The sequence below is a fragment of the Aspergillus viridinutans genome, assembly GCF_018404265.1.
Source record: "Aspergillus viridinutans IFM 47045 DNA, scaffold_7, whole genome shotgun sequence".
Lineage (NCBI taxonomy): Eukaryota > Fungi > Ascomycota > Eurotiomycetes > Eurotiales > Aspergillaceae > Aspergillus > Aspergillus viridinutans.
In genome coordinates, this window is record NW_025091223.1 from 810,980 (window position 1) to 823,388 (window position 12,409).

General features: G+C 52.0%; 4 protein-coding genes across 4 annotated transcripts; 1 reads left to right on the top strand and 3 right to left on the bottom strand.

Moving 5' to 3' along the window:
* Nucleotides 1-898: 898 nt before the first annotated feature.
* Aspvir_008759 (DUF292 domain protein) lies at nt 899-2,276 on the top strand (the record flags this gene model as incomplete). The annotated part of the gene is made up of 2 exons (XM_043271922.1): nt 899-919; nt 1,077-2,276. 2 exons carry the CDS (start codon nt 899-901, stop codon nt 2,274-2,276), a joined length of 1,221 nt encoding a protein of 406 aa, XP_043127857.1.
* A 512-nt stretch (nt 2,277-2,788) lies between these two features.
* Nucleotides 2,789-5,022, bottom strand: Aspvir_008760 (putative MFS transporter; the record flags this gene model as incomplete). Its single annotated transcript, XM_043271923.1, has 4 exons — nt 2,789-3,449; nt 3,503-3,801; nt 3,850-4,031; nt 4,086-5,022. 4 exons carry the CDS (start codon nt 5,020-5,022, stop codon nt 2,789-2,791), a joined length of 2,079 nt encoding a protein of 692 aa, XP_043127858.1.
* Nucleotides 5,023-6,459: 1,437 nt separating this feature from the next.
* Nucleotides 6,460-8,694, bottom strand: Aspvir_008761 (arylsulfotransferase family protein; the record flags this gene model as incomplete). Its single annotated transcript, XM_043271924.1, has 3 exons — nt 6,460-8,274; nt 8,332-8,460; nt 8,563-8,694. 3 exons carry the CDS (start codon nt 8,692-8,694, stop codon nt 6,460-6,462), a joined length of 2,076 nt encoding a protein of 691 aa, XP_043127859.1.
* Nucleotides 8,695-10,728: 2,034 nt separating this feature from the next.
* Nucleotides 10,729-11,754, bottom strand: Aspvir_008762 (sulfotransferase family protein; the record flags this gene model as incomplete). Its single annotated transcript, XM_043271925.1, has 4 exons — nt 10,729-11,164; nt 11,221-11,324; nt 11,380-11,552; nt 11,610-11,754. 4 exons carry the CDS (start codon nt 11,752-11,754, stop codon nt 10,729-10,731), a joined length of 858 nt encoding a protein of 285 aa, XP_043127860.1.
* Between the last annotated feature and the right edge of the window lie 655 nt (nt 11,755-12,409).

Here is a 12,409-nt window from a genome sequence, read left to right on the forward strand (position 1 = left end):
AATTAGTTCAATGATATCCAGGCAGTAATGCAGGAGCCGAACATGGGTTTAAACAACACCTTGAAGCCAGAACCCTCGGAGATAGCGGATGAAGCTGTAACTCCGTCGTCGACAAGGATGACAAATATGGAATACCAGTGCAATCACTAGCTAAGGCGTACACTATCTGGACCCCTCCCTGGTACAGCAGTATTGGACTCGGATAGATGGCAGCGGCCGTGGGCTCGTGTCTCTATTCGTTGTCGCCGAGTTCTATTTCCACATCCTGGCCTGGGTCTCCTGGATGGCTTCACCCGACTGGCGCTGTGCGAAGCCTAATTGGCCCAAAAGCAATGAAAACCGGATCAGTTCCTGCGTCTACAATCGGAGATTCGAAATAATCCCCGATTAGACTCTCTGAGGCGCTGTCTGATCCAGCGTGGGGCTTTTTGAGCAGCACCCAATCGCCCGTGACAAGGCTTCATTGTCGGCCCAGCCAGAGATCCTAGCAGGGTTTGCACGGGTGAGACCATCTCAGATCCGCAGTCTCAAGGGGGATTGTGCAATTGAAGCCATTGATCATTGTGTCGAGGGGTGAGATGCATCCACTGCGGTTGTGTCCTGCACTCGCAACGACAATGCAACCGACTGGTCAAAGATTGAGCAGGACGTTGCAAACAGCATTGTCTTGCTGCTTATGATCAAGAAACATCTAGAGGTGCAATGACCAGTTAGCCAAATAAGGTCTATTATAGCTTGTTCATCAAGCTGCAGTAATGAACGTCTTTTTGTGGATGGATGGAGTGGAGGCAGCCGTCAGTTATCAACTTATCAGCAGAGACTCCTGACACCCGCCAGCCTCGACATCCTCAGCCCATCCAGGACCAACACAACCAGATCAGCAACATCCAAGCTCACAATGCCTCCTTCAGTACAGACAGTAAGTCTTACCAGAATAAGATTACACTCCCCCTTTCCGCCCCGGAATCTCTGCTATAAACAAAGACTCTGCAGCCCTGACCTACCCCGCACATCCCACTCCATCAACCGCACCTCTCCCAAGAATGAGATAACAAACACTAACACAAAATCAAAAGAATAAACTAACCTCCACCCTCCGCCTCCTCATACCGCGCCTCCGTCTCCTGCAGAAAAAAGATACCGCCTCGTCCGTCATCCAGCGCCGCGAACTCGCCACCCTCCTCGACGAAGGCCGCGAGTCCTCCGCCCGCATCCGCGTCGAGAATGTCATCGCAACCGACATCGCCGTCGAGGTCATGGAGATGGTCGAGCTGTACTGCGAGCTCCTCCTCGCGCGGGCCAACGTTGTCGATCAGCTCGCGTTCGGGGAGAAGGGCGCCCGCGCGCGGAGTCGCGCCAAGGAGGCCCTGAAAGCGGAGATGGGGGCGCACGGCCACGGACACGCTCAGGGCCACGCTCAAGCTCAGGGTGCATCCGACGCAGCATCCAAGTCATTCCTGGGGTTTTCTCTTTTCGCAGGGTCCGGGTCGAAGAAGCAGACATATAGTCAGGAGGGCACGCCGGGAAGAGGGCGCAAGACCGAGGCGGAGGAGGCCGCCGACGACGACGAGGAGCAGACCCCGAGTTACATCGACGCCGCACTCGACGAAGCCGCCGCCGTCATTTTCTACGCGTGGCCGCGCTTCCCGCACGACGTCCGCGAGCTGACCATGCTGCGCGGCATGCTCGCCGAGCGCTGGGGCAAGGAGTTCATGACGCTGGCGCAGGACAACAAGCTGGTTGACGTGAGGGTGCCGGAGCGGCTGGTCAAGGGGCTGCGCGTGAAGCCACCCACGCAGGAGCTCGTCGAGAGCTATCTGAGGGAGATTGCAAGGGCGTATGGGAGTTCGTGGGGGGCGCGGGCCCAGAGCCAGAGCGAGAACGAGCTCGGCGAGGCACCTCCGGAGTTTCTCGGTGATCAGCCTGGTGATACTGACCAGCCTGGCGATGGCGATGGCGATGGCGATTCTGCCGTCCCCTCCACGCCAACCCGGCCGGTCAACATGGCTGAGGCGCGGCGCGCTTCCGAGACTTCGGAGTTGAATAGGGCCACGCCGCCCCGGGGGTTCCAGTCGGTCAAGAGCCCCGTCAGTGTTGCGCCGCCGGGGCCGCGGTCGGATAACCCCAATCCGCGTGTCAAGGTTCCCGGCAGCGAGACCCAGTCCGAGACGCAGGTTGAGGGGCCTCCCAGGGCGCGGAACGGGAATGCGGGTGGTTCTGGGTCAATACCAGAATTGGATGAGTTGACTCGACGGTTTGCGGCACTGCGGCGGTGATTATGACCTTGGTTCATTCGTTCAGCGAGAATTCACGTTTAATGATTGATGAATTGTTGATGAGCCGTCGGCTTTTGAGGGCTTTCTACATTTGTAGCCATTCGCTCCAGCGCTTTACTACTGCGAGTGATATCTGACGAATTTATTATTGTATCTATCTAGATACAGTCATCCTATTCTATAAGATCTAGCCATTCCAAGCCAAGTGAATATGTGCTTTTGCCGTATCATGCATGAGAGGCCCAAAGCCAACCAGAAAATCCCAACCAAATGAGACAGAGGAGCTAAGAATGTCCACGGCATGAAGCAGCAAAGGTAATATGAGACAACGAAGCAATAAAGCCAACACCGGGCACACGATGCCGCCAGTCAGGCGATCAACCCAGCGAGACGCAGAAAATGTATGAGCAAGAAAAAGGTAACCCCACAGGACACCGGACTATGCATGTGCCGAAACATATGTACACGACAAGGAAATCGAAACGAAAGATTCATAAACAAGGCAAAAAAAGTTACCGGAGGTCCTCTTCTTCTCCCGGGAGCAGAATCTCATGGCCGGAGCCTTCATAAACAAAGATCGCTGCTATGCATCCAAAGATGGACACAAGGGCGATTAGCCACCAGGCGAAGCCGACCATGCCTATCTCCAGACCATAACCGTACCAGGCTCCGGAAAAGATAGGCCCGATAGTTCGAAACGCCGAAGATACTGACTGTCCGATACCGTGAATCGTACCGAGCACCGAAGGGTGCGGTGAGCAATTGTTCAGAAGGATAATTGATGTCGGAAGTGTGAATGTTCGAGCGGAGACTTGCAGGAACAGGACGACAATGATGGAGAACCACACCCAGGGCCCGTTGGCTTGTCCTGGAGGGGGCGTGGACGACGGCGCAAGAGCAATGTAGGGGGCAAAAGCATAGGCCAGAGGAAAGAGCGACAGGAAATATTGGTAGCTCTTGGCTGTGCCCAGACGGCCATTAATTGAAGGGTAGATGGTGAATTGGAGGAGCATGCCGATGACCCCGAGGATAGCTGTGGCGAAGCCAACGCTTTGAGGCAACATACCCAAGCCCCCGGTGAAAATGAAGGGTAGTCTCTGAACGGGACTGGCAGGGTCGCTGGAATCATAGCGAGGGGTGGATAGGAAAAGCAACCATAGATTGTTGAAGGCACTTGGCAATCATCAGTAACAGTGCGCGCTACATGTAGAGATATCGATACATACCCCATCTGGAAATCGAAAAAGGCCTGGGCGAGGAGAGTGCACAGGACATTCTTTGTCCAGATTCGTCGGAACGGTAGCACGCGAACGTGCCTCGTAGGTTTGGCCGCCTTCTCTTCAAGCTCGTAGCTTTCGGTAGGATCGATTGATCGGGTCAGCAGCGGACCTTCCTCATCATAGTCGGAGAATGGAAGTCTCGAGTACAGGGGCGACGAAGACGGAACGACGGCCTTCAAACCACGGGCGAAAAGCTTCATGGCAAAAGCGCCCAGGCCAGGCTTTCCCTTGCAGGCTTGTAAAGTCTAGGTGGGTTAGTAGGATTCTTGCATCTTCAGGGTATCCATCCATACCTCCTCAAGGCCCATTGCGACACACGTAGCGCAGAATGACAGGAAAACGGCATTGGCCAGCATGGGCAACGCATAGGGGTATTTCATGAGCCACTGCACACCGGAAGCACCTCCAAAAGAAGAATTGGGGCCCAACAGCCTGGGGTAACTCTTAACCGGATCGGCAAGCATACCTCCCATGACTGTAATGGTCAGTGTCCATCGCAAGCAAGATTACTGGAGGACAAACGACTCACCTGGACCAAACAAAGCAGCGATATTAAACCCAATGGGTAGGATCAAGAAAGCGCGAGAATGGTACTTCTTCTCCTTGACATTCTCCGCAATCATTGTGCGGATAATGCCCACCGTCCCATTGATGGCGCCGCCAAACGAACGCCAGAACACGGCCTGCGCGAACGACGTCGAGAAGGCGACTCCCAGGCAGGACACCGCCGTGCCTACCAGCCCGACCAACAGTACAAATTTGCGACCGCCCCATTCCGCATCGGCCACTCGACCCCATGGTATTGCTGTCGCGAACTGCGCGGCGGTAAATGCGCCCTGGAGGATGCCAGCCTGCGTGGAGACGTCGGAGTCGGAGAGGGTTTCGTCGAAGGATTTGAGTTGGTAGAACATGTACGCTTGTAAGGAGGCGATCTGCAAGAAGTCGAAGACGCGACAGAGACCCAGGAGGACCAGTTGCTTCTTTCTAGGCAGGGACATCCAGGTGACGGGGCCGGGGCGGGGAGCGGCAGCTCCGGTGGAATGAGCCTTGAAGGCATTCATCTGCGCCATACTTTGGGAGCGAGTGCGGGCATGACCTCGATTCCATTCTGATGAAGTGGTCTTCATAGCCATATTGGGGTGGTCGAAGGAGAGCGAGGAAGAGGGGGAAGAGCCCTCGGTGAGGTCTGCGAGAGAGAGGTTGGATTCGCGCCGCCGCCGTGAGTGAGATGCAGAGGAAGGGTAATCGGCAAAGGAAGGTTCGCCGCCTTGATCGTGACCGGAAGTCCAAGAAGTGGCCCGGGTATGACGGGCATCCCGATGCTGTTGTTGGTGAGAATAATGATTACTGGTGGTGGTAGTAAAAGAGGTCGTAAAACTTGGAGTTATGGGGGTGGTGGACGAAACGCTGGTCACGGAGGGCCGCCGGCTACCTTGGGAAGCTCTTCTCTGCACCGGCACAGACATCGAGGGCGTGGTTCATCCGATAGGGCGCCAATGCAGGCGACCTGAGCCTACGTCAACAGGCTGGGAATTATAAGTAGTAGAAACTTAGTATAAACAATAGGATAAGCCGAAGGAAAAAAGGTTACGCCAGTAGGAGAGGGGCGCAGTGCTTGTGATGACGACGATTCAGCCAGAACATGAATGACAGATAGTCTGAATCAAAGAGAGATAGACTAGACAGGAGGAGTGACAATTGAAAAGCTACCAAATAACATTACAAGAAAAGAAATAGAAAAGAACGACTGTCAAGGAGGAGGAAAACTAGTCACCTTTGACCACAATGTACTCCAAGAAGCCAAGGAGATGAAACGGATGTCAATCATCACCAACAATCCTTACTGTACAGAGAACGGAAGTCGGAGTAAACCAGAAATCTAGACAGAGTTATCCACAGTCGACTAACTACAGAATAATGTTTCCATAAGGACTAGATACATATCATGCTGATGCTGGTGTTGACATTTACATAGTTACTGACTACCTAGGGAGTCCATCTGTGGCTAAGGTAATGAATCTGAATCCATGATGAAACCTGCCTCCTTTTACAGCAACTGTATTGAATCTGTAACAGGTGAATTACCCTAATTATTGCACGAATTATATTCAATTTAGCCACAAACAAGGTAAGTGAAAAAAAGAAAAGAAAAGAAAAAAACAGAGGGATGCCAAGACGACGGAAGACGGATGGCCGGATGACACCAATGGGTCCGGCTCCCTGTAAGAAGATCAACATATGGCCATGGCCCATATACACAGTTGTTTTGGCAATTGGGTGGAGTTGCTGGTTTAAGCAAGTTCATAATCTCGCTCTCCTTCCTGTTTCTGGTTCCTGAATGACTCCTTCCCATGGGTCAAACTAGCGGAGCAGAGGCTTGGCAGGTCAGGTGAGGTCATGCCCTATTTTTGCTTTTTCTCGCTGTTTATCTGTTACAGACTACACTACAATTTCCATCAGCGTTTCACTTTCAACAGCGTCGTACCTTATCCTTGACTGCCAACCTGGCCACAATCAAGCTTTCACTGTTCAGTCGTCAATTCAACGTAACCTCCATCATTGTGGTCTATCTACATTCGTAGTTCGTCCTAAGAAAGTAGACAGATAGACTACGTATGGACTTACGTATGCCCTGCAACCTCTATCTGTCCGTGTACAGCTAGACTAGCGTCTCCAGTCGTCAGCTTTTAGTGCGCGAGTCAGTCAGTTCGCGTATCCCATACGTAATCCTGTGCTTGTCATCGTTCGGTATGTGTATTGTCATCTTGTGACGATGTGTCTTTTTGGCAAGGTGTATCGTACCGTACACGCTTGGTTCTGATATGCGAGGACTCGATGATTATAAGTACAAAAGTACAATACCATTAATTCGACTATATACTGGGTATCTATCTAAATGACAATCATGAATCCGCATGCCTATGTGGCCTCTGTTCCGATAACGGAAAGTAATGATGCGGTTCGTTTTGCGAGTCGACCCATCGTCGCCAGTCCCACCAGCGCAATCCAGCTGCACCGTTTGAAGCTTTTGCTTCCTGCTCGTGTAAGGACTCGGATGAACCGCGCTCTTTTGCTCGCTGCAGATGCCGCAGTCGGCGGCTGACCCGGAGGATTAAAAACACCCCGATCGCCGCGAGGGCCACCACGGTCGCAGGAACGATCCATCCCGCTTGTGGTAGGATATAGTCAGTAGCTAGTCCAAACGACACAGTTGCAAGCAGGAACTTACCATGTACCCCCTTGGCGCCTTGCGGAGCGGATGTAGGGGCTGCTGCACCGGGTTGTCCCAGGTTGTAGTGCGATTCTGGGTGGTCAGGGTCTATCCAAGGAACGGAGTTGATTCCCACAGGGGGAATGAACGGTTCCGGGTCGACCTCGCCAGGTAAGCCGTATGAGTCTGCTTTGATGCAAAAGTCATCCGCGCAATAGCCTTGCAGGTCCGGTGACGGGGTGAAGGTGAACTGGTTCCGCGACTTGCCCAGGACTCTGCCCTCGCCGTCGACTGCTTCTACATATGACCAGGGGTAGAAGGTCGAGTTGGTGTACATGGTCTCGAATCCCTGCTTGTCGACTTGGCTTAGGAGCTCGTAGGGGCCGGTCGAGTTCGTGGCGCCGTAGAAACGCCAGTGCTTCACGCGCGTTGCGCCGTTCCAGCTCACGTAGAAGGTAGTGGGCGAGAAGCCATCGTCGGTTTTGGCATAGGTCCACAGAGCAGGCACGTCGGTCGGGTTGCCCTCCCACTCGAACTTCAGGGCCCGGTAGTTCATGATCCGGTCCTTGTCGATATAACCCCAAAAGACCAGCCTGCCTTGCTCGTCATGCTCGGAGATATACGCGTTGTTCCCCCACCCGATAAACACATTCCGGTTCGGCAGCACCTGCATATTCCCCTGACTGGAGCTGATCATGTCGTCATTCAGTGGCTTGTATTCGCGGAGCTGCATCGCCGTCTTGGCTACGTGGTCGATGAGGATGATCATGCCGGACGAATAGGGATGTGTCTGGTTGTAGCCGTTGTAGCCGTTGTTGTACAGGGACAAGAGCGTATGGGTGGCGTTCTCGCCGAGCCAGCGCGCATCGTGTTGCTGCGAGAAGCTAAAGTTGATGTTCTTGAAGGACGGATTGGCGCCGTGCAACCGCCACAGGACCGAGCCGTCCTTGCCGGAGATCTTGTAGATGCAACTCGTATGGCGCGAAGAAATCAGGTAATCGCCATCGTTGTTCTTGTCGACCGAGTTGATATGGAAATAATCCCACGGAGACCGTGGCTCGAGCCCGGTGCCGGACGTGTCCGTGGACGACGGGTAGGTGTAACTCACGGACGGATCGACGTGGTCCAGAGACCGCCATTCAAACACAACCCGATTCGTTTCCACATCGATTTCCTGGAAGACGCTCTCCATCAACCAGCCCATGCCCGTTCTAACATTCCAGAGGCTCATGTCGAACTGCCGCTGTTGATAGACTGTCATCAGCGCCGTCTTGCCGTCATTGACCAGCCGGAACTCGTGCATATCGCTCGATGCAATCCCTCCCCCCGTTGTGACTGTCTTGACAATGCGATACCGGTTGTCCATAATGACGCCATGGCCCCTGCAATACCCATTCTGCTGGATTCCTTGGAAGAAGCACAGGTGGTTCGCTCCCTTGTACTTGCATACATGCATGCCATGGGCATTTCCAGGTCCCGAATTACCCCAGCCGCTCCATACTAAATTCTGTTCAAATATCAGCTGATTTTCCCACTGTACAACTCGGATAACGATAATCCCTACCCCTTCAGTATCATAGATATATGGCCCCGAATTATCCGCCTCATACGGGCCAAGAAAGATGTACCCCGGACTGAGCTTTTTCGGTGCGCTTTGTTCAACGGTGAAGACCGGCGGGTACAGATCAGGCCTCTAGAGGAGAAGATCATATTTATCGATTAGCTGCGTTGTCCTGTCTCACCTTGAGACGCCGCCACTGTCGTTGAAGACAACGTCATAAAATAGCAGACTCACGGATTTGAACTCGGAATCGACTTCTGCGACGACGCGCTCAAAGCAACATAGCAGAAGGATCAGCAAAAATGAAACGAAGCGAAAGGCTAATGACGGAGCCAATCCTCCAGATATGCGAGTGAGGACGATCATGTCATGGATACTTCATATCCTCGCATTCGGACTCCGGCGGAGAGGAGGAAGCCAAAGACGGCGGGAGCGTTGAAGAGGTCGCAGTTGACACTACAAGGCAATGAGGAACAGGATCGAATGATGTACAGGGATCAATGATATATGTGACACTTTCCCCTGGGGAGAGAAGACGATCGGGAATGATCTGCAGAGAGACGGGAAACACGCCGAAGGTTGACGCAGCACTTAGCGTTTCAGTTGAAGAGTCAAGACACCGCTGCTTCAAGCTTTCATTCTAAAGCCATGGGCCTAAGGTAGTTATCTAGCTACATAGAAGTACCTATCCTATTTCTCAATCCCGCCTAGACTGGACTATCACTGATTTTGAGACTCGCTCAAGTGAAAGCACATCCGGTCTGGTGGGCCTTGAGCATTGCATACGCCATCAGTTTTCTATGATTGGTCTGATAGAGTTTCGCGGGGCTTTTAATAGCATGTCCACAAAAATACTTAGATACCTCACAAGGAATTGATTGCAGTTCTCCTGATGAAAAACCTTAATGAGACTGGCAACGCCGATAGCGCACGTCGACTCAAAGCGACAAGCTCCCGCCAGAACAAATCAGTCAGACTTTCGTGAACTCCTGGGCTTGACACCCATTTGGACGATCACAATGAAGTATTAATATTTATAACTTGATGATGGTATACTTCTCTACCAGGAGATGATGGTATTATTCTACTAGGTATCAGTTAAAGTACCTTAGATATCCCATACCCAATATTACAACCCCGTATAAAACACCGCCGTATCATACCCGTACCATATCTCCCGTCCCAAAACATCAACCATCTCCTAAAGCTGAGCAGACAAGCCTTGGGAAAGGTAATCCGGTAATCCATATCTACGCCACGTCACGCTACACCAAAGGTTAGCAGAGGCCACGGCGTCAGTACGGCCCAGTAGTCGTGGCTGTGGCTGAAGCCACCCCACTGCATTCGCCGTATTCGTATAAAGTACTGTCCTTAAAGTAGACTAGTTCGTCCCTGCTCCCGGTTTTGGCGACAAGGGGATTGTTGGGCACGGAGTTAAGGAGTGCGTTCTGCATAGGATATTTGCATAGGGTTACGTACTGGACTACGTACGACTCTACGAACATACATCACGGATTCCAATCGACAGGCCACGATTGTATTTACTGTTGAGTGTTGTCCCTTTCAGATCGATCATTGACAGTTGATAGCTGCAGCAATCCATGGATAGTACCCTGCAAGTATCGTTCCTTGATAAATCACAGGCCACGATTTGCCTCTTCAGCATTCGGCCCGGACACATGTCCTACTGCGCGATGCACAGGCTTGATGATCTCGGGTATCCGGCATCCTCAAGACCAGGTTACATACCTGACAATTAGAATCGTCGATTATTGTCAATATGCCCCAACCGACAGGCAATATCTGTCTGCCTGGGATACCAAGTAACTACTCCTGTAGCCAAGCACGCGGGCAAGTAACGAACTCCCAACATACCCCGTATGCCCATCTCGCATGCTATGTCTCAGCCAAGACCGGCGACCTTCCAACTTCCACTGAATGCCGCCATGATGGGGAATGCCGAGCTTCCTATACATGTACCAAGGAGGCCAAGGAATGGCAGGGCTGAAGAAGTCGAAACATCATAGGCTAGGAAGGAGCATTATACTCCGACTTTATTGACATGAACAAGGCAGCAGGATTTTGGATATCTATTTCTTTTAAGAAGGTGGTCTGAACTCTCGCTCTATAAATTCCAGCCCTTGAGCCAGGCAATTTCTCCACCGCGTGGTCCTAGACAAGAAACCAACGACCAGATGGGAAGATATCATTTGTCAATTGTGCGTTGAGGATCAAACCTCAAACAAAACGAAGGTGGGCAAACCAGTGGTGACATTAGGGAATCAGCATAAAACATATTTTGAAGAGATTAAAGTAATGTTCAAAGCCTGGAACGTGGGACAGGTCAAAGATCCATGGCGCCAGCGCACATGTCGGTCGAAATAGGGAAATGAAAAATCATTACCGGGAGAAGCGCTTGAAAACCATGGCAGCAGCAACTCCGGTCGCCAGCAAGGCTCCACCCATGGTGAAAGCCTGCAGGGCGGCGTTCATCATCTGGCGCCTGTTGCGAGTGCGGCAGCGGTTGAAGAAGTCCGCCATGTCGTTTCCACGCGGGAAGGGCGTGTCAGGGACCTCCTCGCCCAGGAACTCGCACAGCGGTCCCCAGCCATCCTTGATCTGGTACTCGAGCAGTCTCTCCGGAGGAACCAGGCTGCGGACCTCCTCCACGTGATCGAGGTAGACCTGCTTGCCCTTGTTGGGGAAGTCCCCACGGAAGAACGTCTCGAAGAACTTGTTCAGCATGGGGTAATACATGCTGGCGGCCCAGCTGAAGTGGGAAACGAGGCGGTGTTCGGGGTCGGTGACGCGCCAGTGGACGGTCTTCATGACGGAACTGCAGATGGAGTTAGACTTAACTCCTCTTCTGAATAAACCTAGAGCGGTACATACGCATGCCACGAGTCCACATCACGGGTCGACAGAATGACTTTGGCGTTGGGATAGGCTTCGATCAACTCTTTGGCGAAGGCGCAAGCAGGCCAGTCGCAGACAGCCTAAAGAGGCATCAGCGGTTGCTTCCTTTCTATATTTCCCATCATTCAAGCATACCTGGCAGTCTCCCAGCAACTGATCCCATTCCTTTCTGCCAAACTCACCCACACCGTCGTATTTGGCGCAGAGAGCATCATGCCACATCAGGCAGTCAGGAGGGTTCTCCACGCTGGCAGACATCATGTGGTAGCATTTGACGTATCCCAACCTCTCAAGGGCCTTGCGGAGGGCTAATAAACTGTCAGACGACTGGTATACGGGTGGAATTCACAGGGAACAGAACATACACGCAGTGCCAGTTCTTCCCACTCCAAGCGCAAGCACCTTCATAGGCACTGTCCGGTGGCATTTTCTCCGGTCAATGCATGTGTCGCTAGTGAAGATATCTGTAATAGGCTGAGGAGCCAGGTTGTCGGCGTGCATCAACGACATTGTATATTCGTAGGGATAAAGATATAGTTCTAGTGTCTTGTTTTGAGATACAGAAAGGTATCCGCCGATAACGAAGGTGTGGAAGGATGACCTTGAAACTTCGACAAAACACAGAGAGATAACAAACAAAGGACCCAAAGAGTGCACAATCAAGTTAAAAAGAGAGTAGTGTTAAAGCAAAGAAAGGACGTTGGAAGTGGTTAAAAGGAGACCGACCCTCTTGAGATGCAGATCAATGATAGAGATGGAGTAATACTAGATAAGTACCTAATAGTAGCCGGTACCAAGGACGCTGTAACTTGTAACATCTGAAAGAGTGAATATAGAATAATAATTACTTGGTAATCCAATCAGGATTTGCAATGTACAGTACTCCTGTTACAAGCGAATGAAAGCTTGGAGCAATCCGCAGTCCTCTGATCTATTTGCAGTGTGTACTCCGTATGCATTGGAGACAGTTATCAACCTAGTGCGTAATGTGGCGTTGGCAAGTTTTTCTTACTTTCCTATTCTTGTTCTCGATCACGCTGTCTCCTTCCTCCATTCACCTAATTCGTTTTCTCTTTACCCCTCTAACCTCGGGGGTTGAACTCTTGATCTCCTTATCCGTATCTGTCTGGACTCTGGTCCGGCGGGTCTCCGCCCACGTTTTGGA